This window comes from Ovis canadensis, chromosome 23, assembly GCF_042477335.2.
Source record: "Ovis canadensis isolate MfBH-ARS-UI-01 breed Bighorn chromosome 23, ARS-UI_OviCan_v2, whole genome shotgun sequence".
In the NCBI taxonomy this organism is placed as follows: domain Eukaryota; kingdom Metazoa; phylum Chordata; class Mammalia; order Artiodactyla; family Bovidae; genus Ovis; species Ovis canadensis.
In genome coordinates this window covers 34050513-34077172 of record NC_091267.1, presented here as the reverse complement: position 1 = coordinate 34077172, position 26660 = coordinate 34050513, and the positions used below count along the sequence as shown (strand labels likewise).

At 45.2% G+C, this 26660-nt stretch overlaps 1 protein-coding gene across 22 annotated transcripts in view; it reads left to right on the top strand.

Annotated features, from left to right (window-relative positions):
* FHOD3 (formin homology 2 domain containing 3) overlaps nucleotides 1–26660 on the top strand; it is a 530360-nt gene that overhangs the window by 373272 nt on the left and 130428 nt on the right. For 6 of the 22 annotated variants that reach the window (XM_069568664.1, XM_069568662.1, XM_069568668.1 and 3 more), the window contains exons 11-14: nucleotides 15789–15887; nucleotides 18823–19152; nucleotides 19759–19833; nucleotides 24374–24487. The exons of 3 other annotated variants lie outside the window; for them this stretch is intronic. In XM_069568664.1, the coding sequence (XP_069424765.1) occupies nucleotides 15789–15887; nucleotides 18823–19152; nucleotides 19759–19833; nucleotides 24374–24487 (618 nt within the window). The remainder of the gene's footprint in view (nucleotides 1–15788; nucleotides 15888–18822; nucleotides 19153–19758; nucleotides 19834–24373; nucleotides 24488–26660) is intronic. 13 more of the 22 variants (XM_069568681.1, XM_069568674.1, XM_069568673.1 and 10 more) reach the window with 4 other exon arrangements.

The window sequence follows — 26660 nt, the reverse complement described above, 5'->3', positions numbered from 1 at the left end:
CTCTCTGCCTTGTGTCGCGTTTATTCCTGTTATCTTTCTTGTTGTTACACTTTTTAAATATAAATTTATTTATTTTAGTTGGAGGTTAATTACTTTACAATATTGTATTGGTTTTGGTGTACAGCAATATGAGTCTGCCCCAGGTTGTTACACTTTTAAAGATCCCTGCATTGTGGCTCAGGTGACCACGTCTTGTGAAACATTGGCAAAGGCAATGACGGTGGGGGTGGACCAGTTGGGCACAGCCCACAGTTCTGAGGCTCTGGCCTTGGTGGGATCTGGAATAGGACACTTTCTGAGTGCTCCCACCTCAGTGTTTTCAAATAGGACTGATGTTTCCTTTTAATGAAATGATTAATGTAAGCTTCATGGCATTCGCTTAAGAAAAATCCACTTTCCAGCTTATAAAGAAAGATCATGGTTTTAAGATAGATGATGATGAAATGGCTTCACCCTAGAAGTCTATTGGAGGGATTTTGCCCCATGACCGCAAAATCACAGCATGATTTTGGCAGAGATGGGAGCAGGAGAGAGGGAGAGGGTGACGAGAAGCAAATCGGGAAACAGTCCCTGCATATGCGTAGCTTAGTCACCTGCTCAGCATCCGTGCCTCACACGTCACCTTAGAATCTAGAAGTTCGTTGTGCTCGATTGCCCGTAGACCTTGAAAGACACAGACCCACACCTGACCTAGACTACTGTTCACCTGTGTGATCATTCTTGCTTACTGCTAACTTGTAGCAACATGCCTGCAGGTATCACACATGAAGAACTGTAGACCGAATTGCCTAACTCTGTGCCCCAAATAATGCCAATACTCTTGAAAAGAAGACAGAACTATGCTACAGATTAGAGATTCATGTGGTCCTCAAATATGTCCATATCTGGCACTCTGTACTCAGATGCTTCTTTTATGTAGCTTGAATCAAATTCTCCTGTTGATCCTCTCTAAGGTCCAGCCGGGACAAGCATCATTATCCTCACATTACAAATGAGAAAGCAGTTGGGGGCTTGGTGCCTTGGGACGAATCTTAGAACCAGGGAGATCAGCCTCAGGTTAAATCAAAGTCTTTGGCCTTTGCCTCTCAATGTCCCAGTCATATAGAATCACTTCCCACCTACCACTCCTTAACATAATCATTGAGTGAGATTTGTACTTCTGGACTTTTTTAGACAAGGAATTTGATTTACATACCATGCAGGGGTATTTTTATTCAGGTTCATATGAAAATTCAGAGTCAAACAGGAGAGAATCCCAGAGTCTTCTTATAGACCCAGGCCTGCTAGGCTATGAGTTTTACTAAGGCCTGATAAGGCTTGAAACTCACATTGCTTTGGTTTCTGAAGAAATAGAACTCCACAGTGAGCACTCACCAAATAAGGTATGTGTTTATTGTTCATCTGCCATCTAAAAGTACTTTTTGTGATCATGTGTGCCATAGTTTCACCTTTCCAATTAAATTTACAGATTTGATTGGGAAGAAAAAAAAATGTTGGTGCTTTCATTTTTTCTTTTTTAACCAAGATTATTTTTAACATCTAATCATCGAAAGAACCAGTGTCTCTGATTTAAATTGTAATTGTAGTTAATGTTAGGACTAAAAAGTCTTCAAGGTTGTCTAGCCCACAGCAGAAGCCTGTTCTAGGCCCTCGGCCTCAGACATTCTCCTCCCGGAGGCACTCCATTTTTGTCCTTGAACTTCTCAGCTCCTTAGGAAAGTCCCCTGGACTAAATGTGCTCCATAATGTGGTGGCTTTATTATTGCTTAGAATTTCACTGTATGGATAAAATTCCCCTGCAAAGTCTCCCCATTTACCCATCCCGGCTCTCACCGCTGTCAGCATGCGTGAGGTCCCCTTCCTGTTCTGTACGACCACCTTTCTGACACTGAACACGGCCTGGGACTTCACATGTAAACTTGAAATTTCATCCTGTTGACTTCCACACAACATTCCAACCCGTGGAGGTAATGTTGAGCTTCATTTAGTCACTGCTGTTCGCAGCTGCGCCTTCCAGCTTTCAGTCGCATGCGTATTTGAACACACATGGACGAGTGACCTGGCGGGCAGTGGATGCTGGCAGCAGCTTGGTGCAGACGACTCCCATGTGCCTCAAAGCCAAGTGTTGGAAAAATTCTCTGTCAAGGGCCAGATAATAAATATGTTAAGTTTTGCAGGCCAGACAGTCTTTGTTGCAACTACTCAATTAAATTCTCAAAGACAGCAGGTAAGCAAGTGAGCATGGCTGCCTTCCAGTGAGGCTTTATTTATGGACACTGAGATTTGAGTTTTACATGTTATAAAATAGTTAGATTTTCTTCCCCCAACCATTAAAAAAAGTGAAAATCATTCTGACAGACTGTACCAAACCAGGTGGTGGGCCACATTTGACTCACAGGCTTGCCCACTCCCGTTCTAATGGGCTGGGTTTCTTGAGGGAAGTTGGGGAATGGCAGAGATGACAGAGAGGAGTATATGGCTAAGACAGAAGATCCCATCATGGCCTATGAGAGGACTGTTAGGAAACAGCGTCCTCTGGTCCAGGGTCATAGCTAGGAATATTCCATGAAGATGTGGAGGCCGTTTGCCGATGGCCGCTCATGAGTTGTCACTGGATTATTGAGGGGGTTGGAGAAAGCAGAGATGTGTCAGGCGAGGGGACATACAGAGCCAGTAGGGAGGGGGCGTGCGGTGATAACTCCAGGAAAGTCAGGCTGCTTGGGGAGGAAGACTGGGATCAGTTCCAGTGGTGTTGAGAGGCAGTCATTTTCAACCTGCCGTCTGTTGTAAATTCCATGAAGGTACCTTCCCCATTTTACAGATGAGGAAACTGAAGCACAGAGTGGCTAAAGAACTTGCCCCAGATCTCACAGGTGGTAAGTGGCATAGCTGAGTTTGAACCTAAACCAGATTTTAGTAGTCCAGAGCCTGCACTCAATCTGCGTCCCTGAAACCAGTCTCTGAACCTATAGAATGTGTTCTGTGGTGACAAGCTTTTTTCTCTTTTGAGGATTAATTAGAGAAAGCAAAAAATCTTTCAGAACAAATGTTCCCTGGAACTTGGTCATGCTACTAAGCTGTGTTGCTTATAGTCACTGTTAGAGTCTGATCCTGAGATAATCATAGTGGTTTGCTTGTTTTTCTCATAAATTGGCACTGGAGACAGTTCCTAATGAGGAGTTCTGAAAGTGTTCAGAATAATATCTGCCAACACCGGAACAGCCTTCTCAGTTAATCATAGCTAGCGAGTGATAATCTTGGTGAGGGGAGCAGGAAGGAAGGTATAGAGAGCAAAAGTTCATGGTTAACAGGAAGCCACCGTTAACTGTCAATTATTGGAGGCTTAGCTGTCCTCACGTTTGGGGGGATCATACTTGATGTACACCATTTAGTGGCCCAGTGGGTGGTGGGAAGAAGGGAGCCAAGCCTTGAGGCTGAGACTCCAGGGTTGGGGCTGGAGGGAGGTATTCAGACAGGGTGTGGCTTTCTATTTTCCTGTGGGAGTAGAAAAGAGTGTGGACACCTTTCCACCAGTCACAGGAACCAGTGGACAGATGGGAGAGCCTAGCTATGAAGTGGTGCAGGGTGGTGAAGCGACCTTCCTGCGTTTTGACAGGGAGGAGGCATGTTTGGATGCCGAGTTCCAAGGCAGCGCTGTGGTCTCCAGTCAGTCCCGTGCCTTGTGCACGGGGTTTCACTGCCAGGGCTTATAGATTCCATTCCCATGTTAGCTGCAGGGTCTGCAGCAGCAATAGTTCTGGCTTTCTTTGAAGTAGTTGGCAATGAACAATCAATTCGCAAGCAGGAAAACCTATTACATAACCAGCAGTGTTACAGAGTCCAAGCTTGCCACAATAGCCCAATAAATTGAGAGACAGGGTATTGGGGTAAGGAATAGTGACTTTATTGGGAAGGCCAGCAGACAGAGAAGAGTGTCTTGAAGAGTCTTCTTACCTGAGTTAGATTTCAGGCTGCTTTTCTACTAAAAGGGGAGAGGGTATGACAAGAAGGCTGGTTGTTGCAGGGGATGTGATAATCCTTTATTCTTACAGCTGTCCACCTAGGTCTGGTCATGATGTTGCTGGAAACCTCCAACAACACAAATGTTATTCTCTGTTCTGCAACTTTTTATGTCCATGTAGATGAAAATTGTTATACCTTTAACATATAACCTCCCAAGCCTGGGAGGCAAAGCTTTGTGAATGGACCACCCTGTAAATTTCAGGCGATAGACAACATCTTTTACAAAAGGTGTGGAGCCTGCATGCTTAAGCACAGGCAACTGAGCACAAAGGTTAGTGCTAAAGGACTAATTCTATACATAGTCGGGTTTGTTCTCTGTTACAGTAGGTGTTGCATAATTGGTGTTAACCTACAAAATTTATCACTTGGATGACCTGAGTCCTGGCTTCTGGGGAGCGTTTGGCCCAGTGCAGTATAGGAGTAGCCACTATTGAGGTTATTGAGGGCATAGACATCACCTTCTCGGCTACAGTTCCCGCTTCCTCCCCAGGCTTGGCCTCAGTCTCCTCCACGGTAAACTCAAGGTGATGATCCCTCCTTAATAGAGTGGCAGGTGAGTCAAGAGAGGCAGTGCAAATGTGTGATTAGCCCAGTGTTATTCCAGTCACTACATGCCCTGGAGCTTTCCCGGATATTGTTCTATTAAAGAAGGTAATTGTTAAATAAGTATGGGTAGGAATGGATGAGAAGATTCTGTGAACTGGCTTGAACATGCTAGAGGATTTCACAACTAGATTAACAACCACTGGTACCATGAGCAGCAAGTAGCTACTTGGGTAGGTTTATCTGATGGTAATGATTCACTAATGAGATTCACCAGCAAGGGATGTGACCTCCACAGGTAGGTGTGATTAGAATATAGCCAGTGATTCCAAGTTACCATTCAATCTCCAGGAAGCCCTTTGTGGTCTCTTGAGTATTGAATGGCAAAGGGTGTTCAGCAAAGGAGGGAACATGGCTGGGTGGGAGGCAAAGGGCCATGAACTTGGAACTGAGAGAACCTGCGCCAAGAAAGGACAGAAGCAAAAGGTACGAGGGGGTGGTTGCTTTGCAAAGCTTCCTTCTGATTTCTGTGACAGCACTTCCGGTTTCTCAGAAGGTTCGCTGTGACCAGATTGCATATTTCTTTGGGGGTTTGGACTTTGCTGCATTAAATTTGGGGGTTTTTCTAGATTCTGATTTCTAGATTCTGAAGACAACAGCAAAACTGTGAAAACGAACAGAGCTACTGTTGAATTTTAAGTGAAGAAGTGAGATCGAGGTAGTGTTGCAGCCAGACCCCTCTGGGAACAGCACAGAGACCGCATGGGAGGAGAGCCGACAGCAAACGGGGAACTGGGGGGCCTGGGCCTCAATCTGGAGAGAGGTGGAGGGGCCGGACAGGGAGAAGGGGATGAGGTATAGGATGGATATCATTTGTGGGAAGGTGGGTGGATTGTATGGTGGGGAAGAAGAAAGAGTTTGGGGTGATCCCCAGACAACCAGTAACTTAGAGTCATGGGATGGCTCAAGGCCACCGAGTAAGCTGTGGGCATTTTCAGTTTGAGAAGTCTGGGTCACAAGTAGAACTTCCTGTAGGCAGTTGGATAGGCATGAACTGAAACTCACACACATGCAGGTGAGGGGTGAAGCCTGGGCCTTGACCCTCTCCCCCACCCCCTGTAACCCAGGGAAAGCAAACCACATGAGTAGAGAAGTGAAAGGATAAAGTGTGGAGTTGTCATCTCCTGGAAGTCTGAAACTGAGAAGGTGACTTACTTCCCGAGTCAGTGAACCTTGACCTTGGTCGTCTTCAAATGAGAATGCTTCTCAAGCCAGAGTAGCCTTATTTGGTGTGGTGTTGCAGGAACAGGCAAGCCCTTTGCTATGGGAATGGTGAACATACCTCAAAGAAAAGGAAAGATTCTTGTTTCTAATTAAGTCTTTGACTTGCTTTGAGATTTTTCTTCTTTTGGTGTCAAGCTGGCTTGCCCTTGATCTGTGCAAGTGCCCCATTTCCTATAGTATACACGTTCCTATCCATGTCCTAACTGTTCACAGCGCTTTCTGGTAGAGCTGATTTTGTTGGCCATTCACACAGGTATGGGGGTGGGAGGGGCCATTCTGTAGAGCAAGCGTTTCTCTTTTTAAATCCCTGACAATTCCAGGATCCCTTGGGATATGGAGCAGGGGCTTTCTAATGATTACTAAGCTGAGCTGATTAAATCCTGTCGTGGAAGGAGGAATGAGCGTATCTCTGACAGGAGTCTATGGAGGGAGCCTGGTAGTAAGTCTTTTGAATGAGCAGGGAAATATAAAATCCTGAAAATGTAGGCTGAGGAGGGCAGATCTGGCATGGCAAAAAAAAAAAAAAAAAAGGAGTGTGGAGTGGGCAGAGATGATGTTGGGGAAGCATTTTGCAAGGAGCTTCTTGGGAATGAACTCTGGAAACTGAGAAGGAGAGATCCAAATAAAGGGAGACCTGGCCTAATGTCATTTTTATCTCACACACGTGCTCAGTGAGCTGACAGTGGTCACAGGAACATCATATTCACATTGAGAAAACACTGATTTCTAAGGCGATTAATGTTGAGCTTTCCGAGCCTGATGAGAATGGACTTGGGCCATCACTGTGGTCCAGGTTGGTCTGTGTCAGGGCGTCACTGATTCTCCTAGAGGTGGAATGAAGTCTCACTGTGATGGACAAAGGGTCAGAGCTGGTAGACACCTTTACACCTGAATACATGAAAAGAATCTGAAAGAAGGAAAGATTCATGCTTCTTCCAGTCCTTAAAGGGAAGAGGCATTTATTTCCAACCACAAAGAAATGATCACTCTGAAACCTCTGAAACACTCTGCCAAGCCTGTGCTTGGCATCCTTGCTGTTTCTAAAAGGTCACAGAGAATTCCAGTCTACCTTCATCCTAGTTTCTGTTCTGCTCTCTCAGGCCTCTAAGAGACATTTAAGGCAATTAGATAGTATCTCTGGCTTGGAATAAAGTTTTTTCTAAAACGTGAAATCAAAGTACCCACGAAAGAAAGTATTGGGGCACCCCACAGTCTGTAGTTTTCACTGGATTGATTCGTTTTCCTCCTAAATAAGCCTGCAACTAGGCTACTAATTGTGTTTTTTCTACTGATATTTATGCTGTGCAGACTGGAATTCTATTATATTCAACTTCTCCATGTTTTCAGCAAAAATAATGTGCTTGATCCATTAGTATTTTATTTTAAAGCAAAATAGCAAAATAATGGCTTATGCATTAAGGTTCTGGTTGGTTGGCCAGTTACTAGGTATATTCAGTATCCATGGCCTGTGTTTAATACTTCTTCTAAACTTTGAGTGTTACAGGGACAATAAATATTTTCCTGTCTAACTTTGGGTTCTCACTATGGAAACATCAGAGCAACAGCGGAGCTTAGATGCCTTTTCATCCTTTTGGCTGGCAAAAAATCTTTTGAGGGAAGTGTCTTCTTTTTTGGTGGATAACAAACCTCTGTTTTTGAATGAAATCACTGCTCCAGTTGGTCAGAGATATGTCTTAACTGATTAAGATCACTAATTGGAAAAATTTAAATCTCTTCTTGGGGCCTTGGTAGCCTAGAAACAGCCTTGAAGTGAATAGAAAGTGTGAGTCATTGGGAGGTTAAGTTCAAACTCCAGTTGAAGTGTTTGCTGAGGGATACAGATGGAGCCCAAGGGGGCACTTTGTCTGACATAAATTTAACACACTGTTTCTTTTTCTGTTTGTTTTTAAAATACAAAGTTTAATTTTTTATTGTGGTAAAAATAAATATATAACATGAAATTTACCATTTTAATCATTGTTAATTTTACAAATTAGTGGCAATAATCACATTCACAGTAACACACCATTTCCATGAAATCCTCTTTCATCTAATTATGTCATATGTATTTTGTAGAACTAAATGGGGGCATTTAAAATGTCTACATCTTATCTAAACCTTAATATAGAGCTTTCTAGTGAGTTGCCACAAATGATCACACCTGTGTCAAGACGCTGATTTCCCCTCAGAGCAACCAGGCAGGTCCAGGGTGACGGGGGCACTGGGCAGGTCTCCTATTCCTCACTCTGGTGGCTGTGTCCTAGATGGTCTTGTCTGAGCCCCGTGCAAGGAGGACCGAGAAGCCCCGTCCAAGGCACTATTGCTTAGGTGGAAACATGCAGTGATGCAGGAGCCATCCAAAGCCATTTGGATTCTGCTTTGAGTTCATGGCGTCAGCAGTTCCTCCTGGCAGGTTGTGTGATCTCACCCTCTCTGGACCTCGACTTTCTCATCTGCAATAGGGGGAGATCTCCAAGTCACCTCCCAGTTCTGGCCACTCTTGTCTGTTGACCATCCACAGCAAGTGTCTCCTGGCAGGTTGTGTGATCTCACCCTCTCTGGGCCTCAACTTTCTTATCTGCAATAGGGGGAGATCTCCAAGTCACCTCCCAGTTCTGGCCACTCTGTCTGTTGACCATCCACAGCAAGTGTCTCCATGCTGAGCACCATGTGAGGTTGGCAGGGCCAAAGATCTCCCACAGGCAGTGAGTACTCAGACTGGCTGTCCTTGTGGACTGGGTCCGCCAGAGAAACGGAGCAGGAGGAGTAACTCCAGGCAGAGAGAATGGCTGCTTCAAGGACTCCCAGCTGAAATGCCCATGGAGTTGGGTGGACAGCTCAATAAACTGATTAAAACTAGGGTGAGGAAGTTGATGAAAGAAGAGTGGGAGATGAAGCTGATGAGATGATGGGGGTATTTGCTAGGCAGGTTGGACTTCACCCTAAGGTTAGTGTATACATGTTGGAGCAGGAGAGGGTCGTGTGCAAAGTCCCATCTTGTCGTCTGGTCATTTCCTACTTGGCCAACAGCACTGCAGAAGTTTTTCTCATTTGAATACTTCCTGGTGCAATTGATGTCTTTCTCCCCCACAGACCTGTAAACTTTAGGGTGAGAACCTCTATTAACCACTATACCCCAGCATCTTGCACATAATAAATGTTCAATAAATAATTGTTGGGTAAGTGGAGAGATAACTCTTGCCCCGTAGTCATACTTCTTTACTTTTAAAAAATGTTTGAACTGTTACTTACCATGGGAAATCTCTGAACCTTCTGCCTAATTTTGCTATGAAGATCAAACAGCTCTAAAAAATCTGTTTAAAAAAATTGAATTGTTCAGAGTTGAATTAATCATAATCCTTAGTTCATGGTACATTGGCATCATTGGTCTGTGTGTGGCCCTCTCCTAGTTTATTTTATGTAAGATTTACTTATTAATATAAAGAATATCCATGAGACTACAGTCTAGCCAGAAACCCAGGGCATTACCCTTAACTCACTATGAATGTCCAACTTTCAAATCTCTGGACCTGGGTAACCAGCACTTTTAAATAGCCTTTAGCATTGTCTTATGGGCTTATTGTTGTTTTTACTATTATCAGATTGCATATATATTGTGTATAAAACAATAGTATGTCATATAATTTTGCCTTTTGAACTTTATAAAAAGTGTTATCATATTGTAGGGTCTCCTGGCAGTTGTTTTCTTCAGTCCACATTATGCTTTCAGTGTTCATCCACATTGTCACATGATGCAGAAATCTTCCGTTTCCTCTGCTTGGAATGTACCAGGATATATTTACTGTTTTTCCCATTGGGGAGCATTTGTGTTGTTTACATTTTTGTCAGTTACAAACAGCACTGCTGCGAATATTCTCAGACTCGCATCCTCTGCACACGCTTTGGCTTCCCCAGGGTTTCTCAGGCTTGGTACTGTTAACATTTTGGACTGAATATGTCTTTGCCGTGTAGGGCTGCCTTGTGCCTTATAGGATGCAGGATAAGCCTAAATGTCTCCCAACATCAAAGCATGTCCCTCGGAGGACAGAATTACCCGGTTCAGAAGCACTGCCCTAGGCTATAGCAGTCTGCTTCTAGGTGATGTGAATCACACTTATGATATGAATTGTCTACCTTGACAAGATAGTGCCAGTTGCTTTGCCAGAGTGGTTATACCAATGCACACTCTCATCCACAGTATCTGAGAGCCAGAAGATCTGTATGCTCTTCACTGCTTGCTGTTATTTCAGACTTCTTAATTTTGCCAAGCAGATAAAAAATATTACCTCATTGCAGTTCTGATTGATTTATATTAAACTCTGGGTTTCAGATATCATTTCATACAAATTTATTGGCCATGATCATGTATTTTGCTCACTTTTATAGTTGTATTTTTATTGTTTCTTTAAAATATCTTTTCATATCCTTGTTTGTTATGAATCGTGTGTTAGTCACTCGGTCGTGTCCAACTCTCTCGATCCCATGGACTATAGCCTGCCGGGCTCCTCTGTCCATGAAGTTCTTCAGGCATGAATACTGGAGTGGGTTGCCTGCTCTGAATGCGTTGCTTTAGCTCTTCCACTTTCTGATTGCTTTCGTCTTAGAATATGCTTTAATGCTGTTTAAAATGTGTCTGTTGTACTTTTAAAACATCTCTGCAACATCCGTTTTCCTTTCTGCTTGTTTTTTGAAGTCTGAGGAACATGCCAGCAGCCTGAGACCCAAATTGGGGGAAACTGCTTTGGCTTTGAAGGAAACTGTGCCCCGCAGAATTGGCCACTCCGTGGGCCGCTTGCTTTTCTCATGTGAAGAGGGTGGACTCCAGCCTGGAACTGTGTATGGTAAAAAGGGGACCACCTGATGGGTGCTGAACAAGCTTGTGCCCTCGAGTAACTCCTCACCAATAGCAAACAAGCAAAATACCCCAGAGGTATTTGAAAGCCAGAGGCCAAAGACCCAGAATGCCTTAGTACTGTATAAACAAAATTAAATCATATTTTAAGAGAAAATTCAAATAAAAGCAAAATTGTCTGATCTGTTTCTTCAGTCTTAAGTATCATCTGCATAAAATATCATTCTGTTTGACTAATTCCATCAGGATGAGACTAAATAAAATCAAGCATGGAAAATCTGGTGCCCTTCAAGAGGGCATTTCCTTCTCCATGGCTCTGAGTTGTTGGGCACCACCAGCACTTTGACCGTGGGGCTTCTTGGAAGTGGGTTTCCTGAACGAGTCATTGTGCTGCCTGTCCTTGGTCCTGCTCGGCCACTCATGATAGTAAAGCTGTAATATGCACAAGTCACTGGGAGATTTATTGCAAGATCAGAAGATGTTGAGCCCAAAGAGGAAACATCTTGGGATGTAGATCAGAATTGCTGTCAAGATCAAGCCAGTCAATCCTAAAGGAGATCAACCCTGAATATTCACTGGAAGGACTGCTGCTGAAGCTGAAGCTCCAGTATTTTGACCACCTGATGTGAAAAGCTGACTCCCTGGAAAAGACCCTGATGTTGGGAAAGATTGAAGACAGGAGGAGAAGGGGACAACAGAGGATGAGATGGTTGGATGGCATCACTGACTCAGTGAGTTTGGGCAAGCTCTGGGAGGTGGTGAAGGACAGGGAAGCCTGGCATGGGCCAGTCCATGGGGTCGCAGAGTTGGACATGGCTAAGCAACTGAACAACAATACATCTTTATGACAGCTACATGCAAGAGAGAAGGATCAAAAATACAGTTTGCACAGGTGGAAATTATAAAGGGGAAGGTGTTGCTATCTGCCAGTGGTTGGGAATGCTTTGCAGAGTACTGTGGACTCTTCCATAGTGAATCAAGTTGAGTTCTGAGTATCCATTAGTGGGGGATGGTAGAGATTTCCTAAGAAGACCTCAAAGTCAGTGGTGATGATGATGATGATTAGTTCACTATATACCACTCCTTTTCAAAATGCTTTACATGTTAACCCAGTCCTTCTAGAAGGCAGGTACCATTGATATCCTAAATTTGGATGAGGACAGTGGGGCCCAAGGTCACATAACTGGTAAGTTATGGAGCTGGTATATAATACAGCCTACGCAGCTTGACTCTGAACCTCTCTAGCTGCAGAAGACTTTGCTTATAAATGACTGCAGCACCTGGGGGAGCAAATGAAATCAAGTTATTTTGAAGGGAGGTGCTCCATGTTTTGTGTTTAAAAGGAGAGGCCCATTGGTTGGCAGGGTAGAGATTCGTGGGTTCTGGGCAGACCAGAAGTAATAACATTTGCAAATTCCTCATCTAGCTGAGGGAAGGTGGCCTCTGGCTGAAGGTTGAGGGTACGGTTTTTAACTTGGCTGCTGTTAGAACAGAAAAGGACTACCAAGAAAAAAGGACTGTGGTTTGTGAGGGTGAGCTGTAAGACTCAGAAGAACAGATGAGGTGTGCTCACTTGTGGCTTGTGGCATTACAGGAGAAATCCTGTCTTCACCATTTCACTGGCCTAGTTTCTGACAGAGATACATACCCCTCAATCCAGGTATGAGACATACAACCATGGGGTTGAATCAATGCTTCTCTCTTCCTTTCCTGCCACATGTAATCAGTCAGTAAGTTCAGCCATGTCTGTTTTAAGCTTTCTTGAATCCATCTCTTTTTATTTAACCTCCCAGCTGTCACCCTCTTTGCCCTACCTCTTTATGAGACTTACATAACCTGATCAGCACATTTTAAGAAAGAGGAATTATTGATCAACCTGTTCCCAGAAGATATATATATATATACTTCTTAATAATTTTATAATCAGTGATACTTCAGTTAAAAAATTCTTAATAAAAAATTAACAAATAGAACCAAGATGTTTATATTTTAAGAAAAGGATAACATAACAAAGTGGGATTTATTCCTGGTATGCAAGGTTGATTTCACATTTTAAAAAGCAATGTAATTCATTGCATTTACAGAGAAAAAGGGGAAAGTCATATGATTATCTTGGTGAATGGAAAGAAAGCATTTGATAGACTTCAGCACTCATATATGGCAAAAATTCTTAGTAAACAAGAAAAAGTTGATCAATAATCTCAGATATGCAGATGACAACACCCTTATGGCAGAAAGTGAAGAGGAACTAAAAAGCCTCTTGATGAAAGTGAAAGAGAGTGAAAAAGTTGGCTTAAAGCTCAACATTCAGAAAACCAAGATCGTGGCATCTGTTCCCATCACTTCATGGGAAATAGATGGGGAAACAGTGGAATCAGTGACAGACTTTCTTTTCTTGGGCTCCAAAATGACTGCAGATGGTGCTTGCAGCCATGAAATTAAAAGATGCTTGCTCCTTGGAAGAAAAGCTATGACCAGCCTAGACAGCATATTAAAAAGCAGAGACATTACTTTGCCAACAAAGGTCCATCTAGTCAAAACTGTGGTTTTCCCAGTCATGTATGGATGTGAGAGTTGGACTATAAAGAGAGCTGAGTGCCAGAGAATTGATGCCTTTGAACTGTGGTGTTGGAGAACACTCTTGAGAGTCCCTTGGACTGCAAGGAGATCAAACCTGTCAATCCTAAAGGAAATCATTCCTGAATATTCATTGGAAGGACTGTTGCTGAAGCTGAAACTCCAATACTTTGGCCACCCAATGAGAAGAACTGACACATTGGAAAAGACCCTGATGCTGGCAAAGATTAAAGGTGGGAGGAGAAAGGGGTGACAGAGGATGAGATGGTTGGATGGTATCACCAGTTTGATGGACATGAGTTTGAGCAAGTTCCAGGAGTTGGTGAGGAACAGGGAAGCTTTGCATGCTGCAGTCCATTGGGTTACAAAGAGTCGGACACGAATTTTTTGACTGAATGGAACTGTTCAAAGTGAAAAATGATAAATGGGGTCCCGTTAAGATTAAGAACTTACATTTATTAAAAGACACCATAAAGTGAACGCAAAGACAACCTACAGGTTCTTAAGGCAGAGTACTTAGATGCTTCAAAAAAGGGGTATCTAAATAGGTACTAAAAATATAATAATGTGCCCAAATTCATTGGTCATCAGGGAAAGCAAACTAAAGCTACAATGAGACCTCACCCTCAGATTAGATGGCAAAATGAAATAGGCAAAAGTATCAAATCTTGGCAAGGATGTGGGGACAACCAGAATGCTTATAGACTATTTAGAGCAATGTAAATTCATTCATTCATTTAAAAAATTGTTTGACAGTTTCTAATGAAGACGTACTTAAGCATATCTTGTGACCAAAAACACTAAAAAATCATCTATGACAATATCCATAACAGCCCTATGCAAAATAACCCCAAACTGAAAAGTACCTGGTTAACATCAACAGTAGAATAGCTAACTAAATTATAGTGTATTCATGTGAGAGAATGGTATACAGCCACGACAAAGAATGGTCTTCAAGTACATGTAGCTGTATAGAAGATTCTCACAAGTGTAGTGTTGAACAAAAGAAGCTGGATACAGTATGATTCCTTTAGATGGAGAATAAAATCAGGCAAGGCTGACCTGTGCCATTTGAGGTAGAGGAGGGAAGCAATTAAACAGGAGCATTGAAGGAAGGCTGATTACATGGATGCATCTATTTTGTGAAACCTCAGTGACTTGGGTGCTTGTCTGTGTATATTTTTTATTTCAGTGAAAAGTAAAAACCATGACTAAAGAACGGTGGGGCCAAAGAGTTAAAGATCTTGGCAAAATGATGGGTGCAGTGAGACTGGTCAGTTCATGGGGACTGAGGGCATGAAGGAACTGGTGGAGGACAGTCTTCCTCTAGGAAATAGAGGAGGACACTGAGGTTGCAGAAGAGTTACGGTGGGAGGAGAGAAATGGGAGATTTGGAGGACAGGGGCTTGTGGTTGGGGAGAGGGGGGTGCAGGTGTAGACGTTTGGATGTAGGTGTTCCGAGGTGGGCTAGCTCAGTGTGACAGTGAGGTCCAGCACGTGGGGCTGAAGTGAACAAAGATGGAGGTCATCGGAGTCCAGTTGTTTCAATCCCTTTGACAAGGGATTAAGAAGCCCTCAGGGTGTTCCACGTGGATGGTGACAGAAGTCACATGTCGACAGGATTTAGAGGCCAAGGAGGGAAATGAATCAGTTATCAAAGTCTGTCCTTGTGTAGCTGCAGGAACAAAACTCAAGTTAAACTATCTTAAGTGCAAATGAGAAGTTACTATCTTCTGTTAGTGAAGCTTCAGAAGTACTTTAGATCCAAGTATTAAAACTGTCATGGGGACTGCTTTCTTCTCTCTCTCCCCATCCCCCCTTCCCATCTCTCTCTCCAACTCTGCTGTTCTTGGACCATCATCAGTCACAGGCAGCCCTCCTCCACTCAACTTAAAGTGTCCTTGTACCTTCTCATCCCTGAAGGAACCAGGAGAAATCCCAGGGATGGCCTGGATGGATTCCACCCGGGCCATGTGTTAACCCTTGAAATGGGGGGCTCAGCCCCTCACCCCCAGACACATTTACTGCGAATGAGGGAGTAACATGCAGAAACCACCTGCCCACGTGGAGGTTGGTGCTGGAGGGAACGCAGTGGAGACGTGAGGACTGCGCCCTGCCGGCGCCCGGCAGCCCACAGGACAGCTACCGCACCTTCCCCGTGCAAGGGGAGAACTGCCTGGGAGGCCGGCCCGAGGCCAGAGGCGGCTCTGAGTCCATGTGGTGGGTGGTTGCGGGGAGTCAGATGGGGGTGTGCAGGGTAGTTGCATCCAGCCAGCTCAACACAGAAATTTGGCTTGGGCCAGGTGATTGCATCTCCGACCCACACTTAAATTTCTCCATCTCAGAACGGTCTCCTTTTCTCCTAACAGATTAAGTGTGCTCTTTTCATTTCAGCCAGCTGGAGGTTGTTGTTTTTTTTTTGGCTTCATCTTCCTGTTTGTCTGTAATGCTTATCTCGCTTTTCCATCTTGTGTCTGTGTGCGTTTCTCTTTTCCTGGCCTTGTCTCAGGGTTGAGGAGGAGGAGGAGGAGAAGGAGGAGCAGCCAGTCACGGAGCCCAATTCAGAGGAAGAGAGAGAGGACGATGCCCCCTGTCAGGGCAAGGACAGGTACCGAGGGCTGGACCCTCCCCGGCTCCCACTGAAAGCCTGGAGGCTCCTTCCTGATGGAGAGTTTGCAGCATTCTTCAGTAGCCTCCTCCCTTCCTCACTGGCTCCCTGCACACAGAGCTCCAGAGTGACTAGCTTCCTAGAAATATAACTGAGCACGTTTTCCCTAGAGGACTGTATTTTTTACTCACACACTGCCTCCCTCACCATGCTTTATGAAAGACACAGCCAGCTGCTTTTCTCCCCACTGTCCCCTCCCTGAGTGCTTGGGCCCAGTCACATTGACAATAACTAATAAGATGCTCAGAAAATTTTAACCCTTTCTGCCCTGTAGGAAGAATAATTCCACGTGTCCCCTTCTTCTTGCTAATTTTACCAGTATAATGTTGTCTAAAATATGTGGATGACTGCTATATTAATAATGCACTTTGATTTGTATCCAAATGAACAGGACCACTTTTCACCCCCATACAACACAGAAAAAAATAAAATAAATCCCAGCATTTATTGTCATGCCCAGAATGACTCTCAGAGCTATGCAGCCCTTTGGGGGAGTTTTCTGTCCTCTACTCACCTCTCCAAGGTGCATAGTCTTCAAACAATGTTAACAGAAAGGCACCTTGCAGATATTTGTGAATTTGGTGGGTATTTCCCCCCAAATGAAGTCTGTATGAAACATAAAAGTTGATCATAGGTAATTTTCATTTTCTGATATTCAAAAATAATTCTATAATCAGTTCCTTCACTTGATTGACTACACTGCACTTTGATATTTTTGCTGTTAGTTTTTCCACAAATAAGCAAAGTCAAAAGGCCAAAATCTTTCTCTTACCGATTTCAAAGTTAATGGGATTTTTTGCTGCTGTAACCTGCTTCTCGGGGTCACCAGCACATGTAAAAGTTCTCAGATAGGCCCATTGGATGTGCTGGAATGCCCAAATCCTCTTTGAACTGCTTCCCCACTTGGGGAATGTCCAGGAAGAAACCAGCAGGATGTAGAGATGGAAAAGGAATGACCACGAGGTGTCCACAGAGAGTGAGGTGCACATTCGGGAGTGAGGGGGAGAAAGGTGGGCATTAACCAGGGCACGCCCTCCCTGGCCTGTGCTGAGTGCCAGGCTCGGGGGTAGTGACTTTAGTTAGGGATGCTCTGGGAAAGAAGGAGGTTCAAATGACAGTCCCACCTTAGGCTGAAAAGGAGCCACAGAAAATTATGTGGACCCTCCCATGTGGCTCCCCACGTGCTTAAGTGTACATGGTATGACCTCCACCCACACAAGCCCTTCGCCCTCCAGGACTTAAACAGTTCAGTAGCACCCCCAGAGCAGATGGAAGAGCAGCCTCTAAAGGCATCCTCACTACCATTGCTGCCTTTACACGGGGTGGTTGTTGATGCAGATAGACAGCAGTTTATCCTGCCCACGCAGTATCTTTGGTGGCACGACTGGTGCTGTAGGGCGTCTTCATCAGAGATTGTACAGATTAGACTTCTCTGTTTCAGGAAGCAGAGGGTGTGCACGTGAAGCCCCAGGGTTTGATCTCAGCCAGGGTGTTCATTAACATGGATGTGATGCTACTTGCTCCCTGGTGTCAAGCTACTAGACTTGAAAGTGGTGGGAAAGGTTCCGCTTCCTTCTGTGGGCCGGTGGCTTCCACTGCTCCCTCGTCCTGCTGGCTGTTTCCTTGGATGCTTGCCATGTGTACCCGCCACGTGTGTGTACCATTGTATGTACCCCCTGTGCCAGGCCTGCCCTGAGCATGGCAGTGTGGTCTCATCCCATTCTCCCTCTGAGCCAGGGGAACCAGTATATCCCTGCTCTTATACACAGATGGAGCTCCGAATTTGAGGTAGGAAAGAAAAAAAAAAAAACCCATAGCTCATGTTCCATCCCCAAATGGGCATGGATGGCCAGGAGTCAAGTTCTCTGGGAAAGGGACTATGGTTTTGAAAACTGCAGAGTTTAAGGTAGATTCTCCAGTGGGCTTCCCTGGTGGCTCAGAGTAAAGAATCCACCTGCAATGGGGGAGACCTGGGTTCGATCCCTGGGTTGGGAAGATCCCCTGGAGGAGGGCATGGCAACCCACTCCGATATTCTTGCCTGGAGAAGCCCCATGGACAGAGGAGCCTGGCTGGCTAAGGTCCATGGGGTCGCAAAAAGTCGAATACGACTGAGTGACTAAGTACAGCACCGAACTCCAGTGACAGAGGTGGGCCTCAAGACATCTAAGCGCTTTGAATCCAGCCCCTGAAGGTGGAAGTCTCCATGACTGTCCGTGCCAGAGTCAGGCCTGCCTGCAGGGGTCTAGATGTCTAGGGCTTAGTGGTGGAGGAAGCCCAGGGAAAATGAGCCTGTGAACCAGGCAAAATGTGTCTTCACTCTGCCAGCCCCTCATTTCAGGTTCTTTGCATGTCCTGCTGGCATCGTTTTCCCTTCTCCACACTTGCTTTCAGGAAGGGATCCACAAGCCCTAACTCCTAAGTATGGAGCTTGTGGGATACCTTATCCTCAAGTCTGGGCTTTTTAGGAGGAGGATCCCCTGTTGAGCCAGACAAAGAAATGAAGTTCAAATTGTGGAAATTTCGGTGCCAACACAGCTGGGGTGGGGGGACCCTTGAGCGGTGAGGAGGGCGGGTGCAGAAGAGCCTTTGAGGCCCCATGAGATCCGCTCACAAAGGCCCCTGTTTGCTTGGAGGCCAGGTTGGTCTGACCTCCCAGACTGGCCAGCCCAGGGCGTCAGGATTATTGGGAAAAGCGGGGTTTCTGGCTTCTATGCGGCAGGTCAAGAAACACAGCCGGATTCTGAAGCCAGCGGCCCTGCCGGTAATGAGTTTTTACACGTCCTTTTCCCCTTTCCTAACCTTGACTCCCTCTCTCCCCCATCTCTCTTCCTTCTCTTTCTTCCCCTCTCCTCTCCGCTGCTGCCGCTGCCGCAGCAGCGAGGCCCACCCTGCCTCCGAGGTCGCCACCGCCACCGGAACGGATGCAGCCCTTGCCGCTGCCTCGCCGGGAAAGCCGCTGCCGGCCAGTGCTGCGGCGGGGACCCCCTCGGACAGAGGGTCCTTGGGGCCCGCCCTGCGGCCGCCCCCCAGCCCCACCCCGGCCTCTCGGCCCTCCTCCACTGCGCCTGCTCCCCCGAAGGCGTCACCTAGCAGAGAAAAGCTGCCCTACGTGCCCCACAGCCCCTTCCACCTCTTCTCCTATGACTTTGAGGATTCGCCCTTGTCCACCAAGGAGAAGGAAGCCGAGTCCCAGCAGGAAAGCAGGTAGATCCGGCCCACGTGGTGGCCTGCGTGAGGCTGCCCAGGGGAAGGTGACACGGGCGTTTTAGCTACACCCTCTGGCTCGTCTTCGGGTCAGAGCAGAGGGCAGCAGCTGTGTGAAGTCCCTGACCACTCGCTAATTACAGCATGCAGGCCAAATATGGGCTTCCCAGGGGGGCGCTAGTGGTAAAGAACCCACCTGCCAATGCAGGAGATGTAAGAGACACGGCTTCGATCCCTTGGTGGGGAAGATCCCTTGGCAGAGGGCATGGCAACCCACTCCAGTATTCTTGCCTGGGAAATCCCGGGGACAGAGGAGCCTGGTGGGCTGGAGTCCACAGCATGGCAAAGAGTCAGACAAGACTGAGCGACTTAGCACACACAGAAGAAAATCCTATCTGTGCCAATTGAGAGCTCTTGTATTCTAATGCCATTACTAAAAATGAATTTATGGAGGTAAGGTTTATAAACATAAGCATGATGTCAGAATCTAAAGCGCGCCCCCCCCCCCCCCACCCCAAGCCCATCTCTCTTGATCTGCAGAATGCAGCGAGGGGCTTCGCCAACTTGCCAGGCAGCCTTTTGAGTGGGTTTTCCTTCCTTTCACAGTTCCTCTGATTCTCTCCATCTGAGCACATATTCTGCCTCCGAGCCTTACAACTTCCGGTCTTTCTCTTCTAATAGGTGGGTGTCCTTTCTTTATCTCCTTTCTCTTTTTTGTAGCTTTCAGTTTTTATTCTAATGTATGTGATTTCTGCTCATAACTTCCTGTGAGATGGCAAACAGTTGCAGTTTTGAAATCACTTCCTGGGCATTAATGTAATTATGTTTAAAATTTTTTATTAAAGTCCACTTGACTTACAGTGTGTTAATTTCATCTGTACAGCAAAGTGACTCAGTTATAGATATATTTTTTTCATATTCTTTTTCACTATTTTTTGTCATAGAATGTTGCATATAGTTCCCTGTGCTATCATGTCGCACTTGTTTATCCATCCCTTATATAATAGTTTGCCTTTGCTAATCCCATACTCCCAATCTAGCCCTCTTCTCCCCCTCCCTGGGAAACCGCAAGTCTGTTCTCTATATCTGTGAGTCTGTTTTTGTTTCATAGATATGTTGATTTGTATCATATTTTAGATTCCATATGTATTATTAAGTGACATGGCATTTGTTTTTCTGACTTACTTCACTTAGTATGACAATCTCTAGGTCCGTCCATGTTGCTGCAGATAGCATTATTTTGTTCTCTTTTATGACTGATATGCCATTGTATATATTGATATATATCTGACTCACATCTTTATCCATTCATATGTTGATGAACATATAGGTTGCTTCCATGTCTTGGCTAATATAATTGCATTATTTACATGTGGATGCTTCAGTGATTCCTATGCCAACTGGAGATGAGGCCGAGGGAAGGAGGTGTGCAAATCAAAAATGCTCAGGGAATTTTCAGCAGGTGTTTGTCAGCTTACCTATGTGCCTGCTCTTCACTGATGCCTGGATCAGGACCTCTCTGCAGAGCAGAGAAGGGGGAGCAGAGAGTTTGAATATTTTAAAATTGTCCAAAATCAGTAATAAAAATCAGTTTTAACTGATGGCCCATGTATATTTAGTGAGGAAATGGAGGCACAGAGCGGTTTGGTAAGTGGAGATGGCTTACTCAGCCAGAATGGCTTTGGATGCTTTCGGGAGTATGTGACCTCCTGTTTGAATACCTCCAAACACCAAGTTCTCTACCAGTCTCTTTTAGGTCTAAAATTCTGAGTTACTGTGATCTTTCACACAATTTTCATGAAACGCATCTGACATAGCTCTTATGTCCCTTGATAATAGTATCTGTGTACAAGTGATGAGCCACACATTTGACTGGAAGAAAGATACCCTGGCAACCTCATCTTCCCTAGCAGGATAGTGTTAGCCCAGAATGGTGGTGGACTCACAGGCCCTGACGGGGCTTTCCTGGGCCCAGGTCCTTCCCACGTGGCCCCAGGCTTCAGTACCACTCACAGTCCTGGGGGATGAGAGCAATAGAAACGTGGAACTGGCCAAAATAAATATACACATAAATTGAGAAAAGCAGCCTCATGCTTGTGAGAGGTGGCTTCCCGGGTGGCTCAGTGGTAAAGAATCTGTCTGCCAATGCAGGAAATCCAGGAGATGTGGATTCGATTCCTGGGTCAGGAAGATCCCCTGGAGGAGGGCAAGGCAATCCACTCCAGTATTCTTGCCTGGAGAATCCCATGGACAGAGGAGCCAGGCAGGCTACAGTTCATGGGGTAGTAAAGAGTCAGACACGACTGAGCATGCACGCATGCTTGTGAATGAGGATCAGCTTGGATTTAACTGAGGAAAGTTTATAATTCTTAAATTACTTGACAGGAATTTGAATACTGTATAAATATTGTTTGTACCTATTAATTTTCTGATATTCACTCACTGTGGTTGTCCCAGGTCAATATGGCTACACATTTGACTGCTCAGTAGTGGACTGCAATTGAATAGGTTATAATAGAAACCAAGCAGTTAGTCACTAAAAAGAATTTTTTAAAAACAAAACAAAAAACTCTGTGCAGTAAATTCAATTAGTTTAGCTGAAACTGAGATGCAAAATTGGACAGACTATGAGGTAGTCGAATTAATTGTTCAACCATTAGAGAGACTAAAGGAGGGGAAATAACTCTATGCTTGTTTTATTTCCATGATGTTTTTGAGACATAATTTCAATAAAGTAATCCTGTTAAAACATTCTCTGGGATGCCCACTCTTGGTCTAGAAGGGGATGGTTTTAGATGCTTGTGTAGAATAAAAAGCTCAGTGTCCAGACGGCTGAGTGATGCAGGGCTGAAACCAGAGCACGGAGCCTGTCTCCCGGAGGATCCCGAGGTCTGGGGCAGCTTCCTTCCCTCCTGAGCGGGGCCCACTGTCTGCTGCTTCTCTCCTCTTTCCTGCTGGGCTTTTTCTCCCTTCTCTGCTGCTTCCTTTCTTTCATATCATCTTGTTCTTTGCTTTTCTCTCTTCTCTGTGGCCTATGATTTAGGGACCCTCTTTTATTTTAATATTTTTATTGAGGTGTAATTGACAGAATGGGTTCCCTGTGACTCAATGGTAAAGAATTTGCCTGCCAATGCAGGAGATGAAGGAGACATGGGTCCAATTCCTGGGTCAGGAAGATCCTCTGGAGAAGGCAATGGCAACCCACTCCAGTATTCTTGCCTGATAAATCCCATGGACAGAGGAGCCTGGCAGCCTACAGTCTGTGGGGTCACAAGAGTCATTCACAATTTAGCCACTAAACCACCACCATGACTTGAAAAATCAAGCCAACACTCAGAGAAGAAGCAGTTAACCTGCTGGACAGGCAGTGTGTTGGGACTTTTAAGAGATGAGAAGATGAATGCCCGGAAACCAAGTGCCATGAAGATGGTGTGTTAATGGGGGAGAGTGGTGGGGTGGCATTGTGAGGCCCCATCTGCCTGCCAGGGTGCCTGGTACTCAGCGCAAGCGGACACATGATAGCAGAAAGACAAATAAGAAGCCAACACAGCAGACTTAGCAACAGACAAGATAGATTGGGGGTAATATGAGTATTTTAGGTTTTATTATAGTAATTCATTAAGGAAATCTGAAATTTTACTTCTGTATTCCACTTTTTGAAATAGATCTTTATTTTATGCTTTCTTCTATACATTCTCTTTTACCTTTGAGGATAATTTTTGCAATTGTAATCAAATTTACTGTGTAATATTATAAACTGATGTTGCGTGCAGCATGAGTGCAGGTATAAGCACACTATGAACACATGCCATGTTTTCACGTATAAATTGGCAGGCATTTTTAGTGGTTGCATAACATTCCATCAGTGAGTGTTACATCATACTTTCTTATCCTCACACTGTTACCTAGTTGGGTAGTTTCCAGTTTTTTGCCATGATCTCAATGAGGCGCCAGTGAGAATCTTCCTGTGTAGTGCTTTTAGGATATAAATCACCGTGAGTAAGGTTATGTTAACTTCCCCAAAAGTAGACTTATTTGGTCAATGGGTATCCATATCTTGAGATAAATGGCTTCCTAGAATGATTAGTACTGATTCTCTTGGTGGGCACATGTACTGGATTCACTGTGTATGGGAAGGTCTCTGGGCACTTTCATCATAGCAACCCTTGGGGTCCTGCACACTCCAGTAGTGAGTCCTAACCAAGTCAGAAGAAAGAGTCAGCCCTGCCCTGTCGCTGAATAGGTTGTAAGACAAAGCTCTGCTGATAATAGCTAAATCCACCTTAGCTAAAGAACAGCTATTCTGAAAAAACAAGAAAACCCTAGACTTAAACACATCCTGAAACTTGTCAGGGTTGGCTGGGAGATGATAAAAGCTCATTGAAACTTAGTGGCTGTCATTTTGGTTCTGAGGACATGTTGGGTGAAAACACTGGTTATGTGCATCTCTAAGCGGCGGGCCAGCCTAGAAGGTCTGGAGACAGTTGCTCCTTGATTGCTGGGCATGCAACGAGACTGTGGCGTCTAGTGGATGAAACTGATTCAGAAACACCTCAAGGAGAATTTTTTAGTAAGATGTTTCCTTAGTCAGTTGTCTGATGTTTTCTGCAGACCTTTGATTGAATTAACACTAATTGTGCCTCCACCAGAGAAGGAAACGGCACCCCACTCCAGTGTTCTTGCCTGGAGAATCCCAGGGATGGCGGAGCCTGGTGGGCTGCCGTCTATGGGGTCACACAGAGTCAGACACGACTGAAGCGACTTAGCAGCAGCAGCAGCAGCAGCAGCAGCAGCACCACCGCCAGGGCTTCCCCGGTTGCTCAGGGGTGGAGAATCCACCTGCAATTCAGGAGATGCAGGTTTGATCCTAGAAGCAAGAAAAATCTTCATGATTCAGTTCAAAGCAATTTGGATTCTATTTATGTTAGCAACTAGTTTTAATGTACACTTAGAAAGGAAACATGAGGATTTTGTGTAAGCCCTTTGTCATAACCCGCTACTTAGCAGTTTGGGACTTTGGGAAGCTTCTCTAGTAAGAAATAATAAAAATGAAGAAGTTAGTAAGTTTCTTTAAGTTAGGGTGATCACTAACAGTGCTCCCTTTTCTAGACCTGTTTTTCTTGTAAAAATTAAGACAGTTTGCCGAGTGTTATTCGTCTAGTGACTTGTACTCATTTCTCTGTCCCTTCCTGCCCCCAACCTAACCCTCTGTACTCTTCAGATACAGCAGCTTTGGCAACAACTCTCATCACTCCTCAAGACCCTCATCTGGATCCAGCGTGCCCACCACCCCCATGTCATCCCTCTCGCCCCCACAGGAGGCCAGGCCTGAAAGGTGGGTTGCATGTACTGACCGCTTCCTTGTCCTCAAGCAAAGGGAATCAGTTTAAGAGGACCCAGAGGGAATTTGGGATGGACATGTACCCACAACTGTTATTAAAATGGATCACCAACAAGGACTCACTGTATGGCACAGGGAACACTGCTCCATGTTAACGTGGTGGCCTGGATGGGAGGGGAGTTTGGGGGAGAATGGATACATGTATATGTATGACTGAGTCCCTTCACTGTCCACCTGAAACTATCGTGACATTATTTGTTCATCAGCTATACCCCATTACAAAATAAAGAAGGTTTTTTTTAAAAAAGAGTGCCCAAAAGAAAAGTATAAATAAAAAAAAAAATCTGAAATATTTCCCTTGACAGAGTATAGTCCAAAAGTAAGACTGTTTTCTCTCGTTCACACTGTACTATGTAACTATCTTATTAGAGGTGGTAGTTTATTGTTAATACTGTCTTATCTCAGCATACTAAAGATAGTTATACAAATTTGTTCTTAAATATTTAAATGTGAATGTTTCGATTCACCCCTTAAAAACTGTTCTAGATTTTGTGTTAACCCTGCAATTTGTGTTAGACATATCCGTTTTCGCCTTTGAATGATTCATTTGATGTAAATCAGGAGGGAGTGGGCCCTTTAAGGTATTGTTTTATTAAGCCAGGACCTACCAGAAAACAAATGAATTATATGGGTCCGTGGGTGAAATTTAACTTGGCAAGAGTACTAATTAGACCACCAGAAAGGAACTTATTATTACTCCTAGGAGCAAGGGATTGCACAGGGATGTGTTTACAAGGGAAAGGTAAGGCCTGTAATTTCAGAACAATGAAAAACGGCTTCCCTTATATGGCAAGAGCACCGAGTTAGAGGAGACTGGCTAGGGTTCCAGTTCTCTCACTGAGAAGTTATTTAATCCCTGAGGGTATGTGCTGATTCTGTCAACCTCACCTTAGAGGGTGGTTTTCTGAGCAGATGATAAAGTACGCTTGAACCCCATTGTGTGAGTCCAGTGAAAGTGACGATGTACAATGATGAGATATAATGTCCAGCAGCTCGTGAAGGATCAGAAATTCAGAAATGAGCAATTCACAGAGGTCATTTGCCTCTAATCCCAGATTTAAAACAAATCCATATTCGCCTGGTCTCCAGTATATTCTGAAGGGTGTTTTGCTGACTGGAGATTTTGGGAGAAATGGGTTGCCGGGCCGCACACCACCTTTAATTTCTAAAATTGTACCTAAACCCCCCGGTGTCAGACTCCCAGGTGGCACAGTCCAGTGTGGCCGTGCGCTGGTCACATCTGGCCTCGGCTTGGTCCTGGTCATAAGGCAGCAGATGGATTGCCATGAAATCTCTGCTTTTCACCCTAGGGCACTTGTTCTGGGGATCAGCTGAGGTCTCCTGTGCTCCTAGAGAGGTCACCCGGAAAGAGAACCTTTGTCCTGTGGGATGTGAGATTTGAGGCTGCATTTGAGACATGATATTACTTCGCTTCTCTCACACTTGCTAGGTCGCCAGCTCCTTAGGAGCAAGGACGCAGGTTTCATTTATTGCTATAGTTCCTGGGGCTAGGCTGTGGAAGAGTCGAGGTGAATGCCAGTTGAAGGATCCAGGTGAATTATCCACTCATTGTGGACAATTTGGAGGTTTCTAAGGTTGAGAAATTGGAAGGACAGGAGGTCCACGGGTTTCCCAAGCCTTTGCCTCTGGGGGAACGTTGTTCCCAGGTCCTAATGGGGAAACTCAGGTCCCATTGGAGCTGAAAGGTCCGGGAGCTCAGAACCCTGAAGGATCCTGCCTGTGCCTCTTTCCTGCTGGGGCTAGCTGAGTGTCCCCTGAGGGGCTGGGGGGATTTAGTGGGGGAGGGAGAAGAGGGGCTGGATCCCAGAAGACCTTGAGTGCCCTGGAGGAGGCTGGACTTCATCCCAAGGCCCTGGGCTGTTAGGGTTTTGAAACAGCTGGTGCCATGAACTAACTGGTCCACAATGCAGGTGGAGCCAGTGGGGCAAAGCTGCAGGGACCAGGGCTGCTCGAAGCTGCCTCTACGTCAGAGAGAGGTGACCCTGCCCTGGAACGGCAGAGGCCTCAGGGCTGGAAAGGAGCAGCGGGTTTGTGCAGACTTGGCTGCTGCTGGGAGGGTGGACGCAGGGGAGCCTGCGGGTGTTAG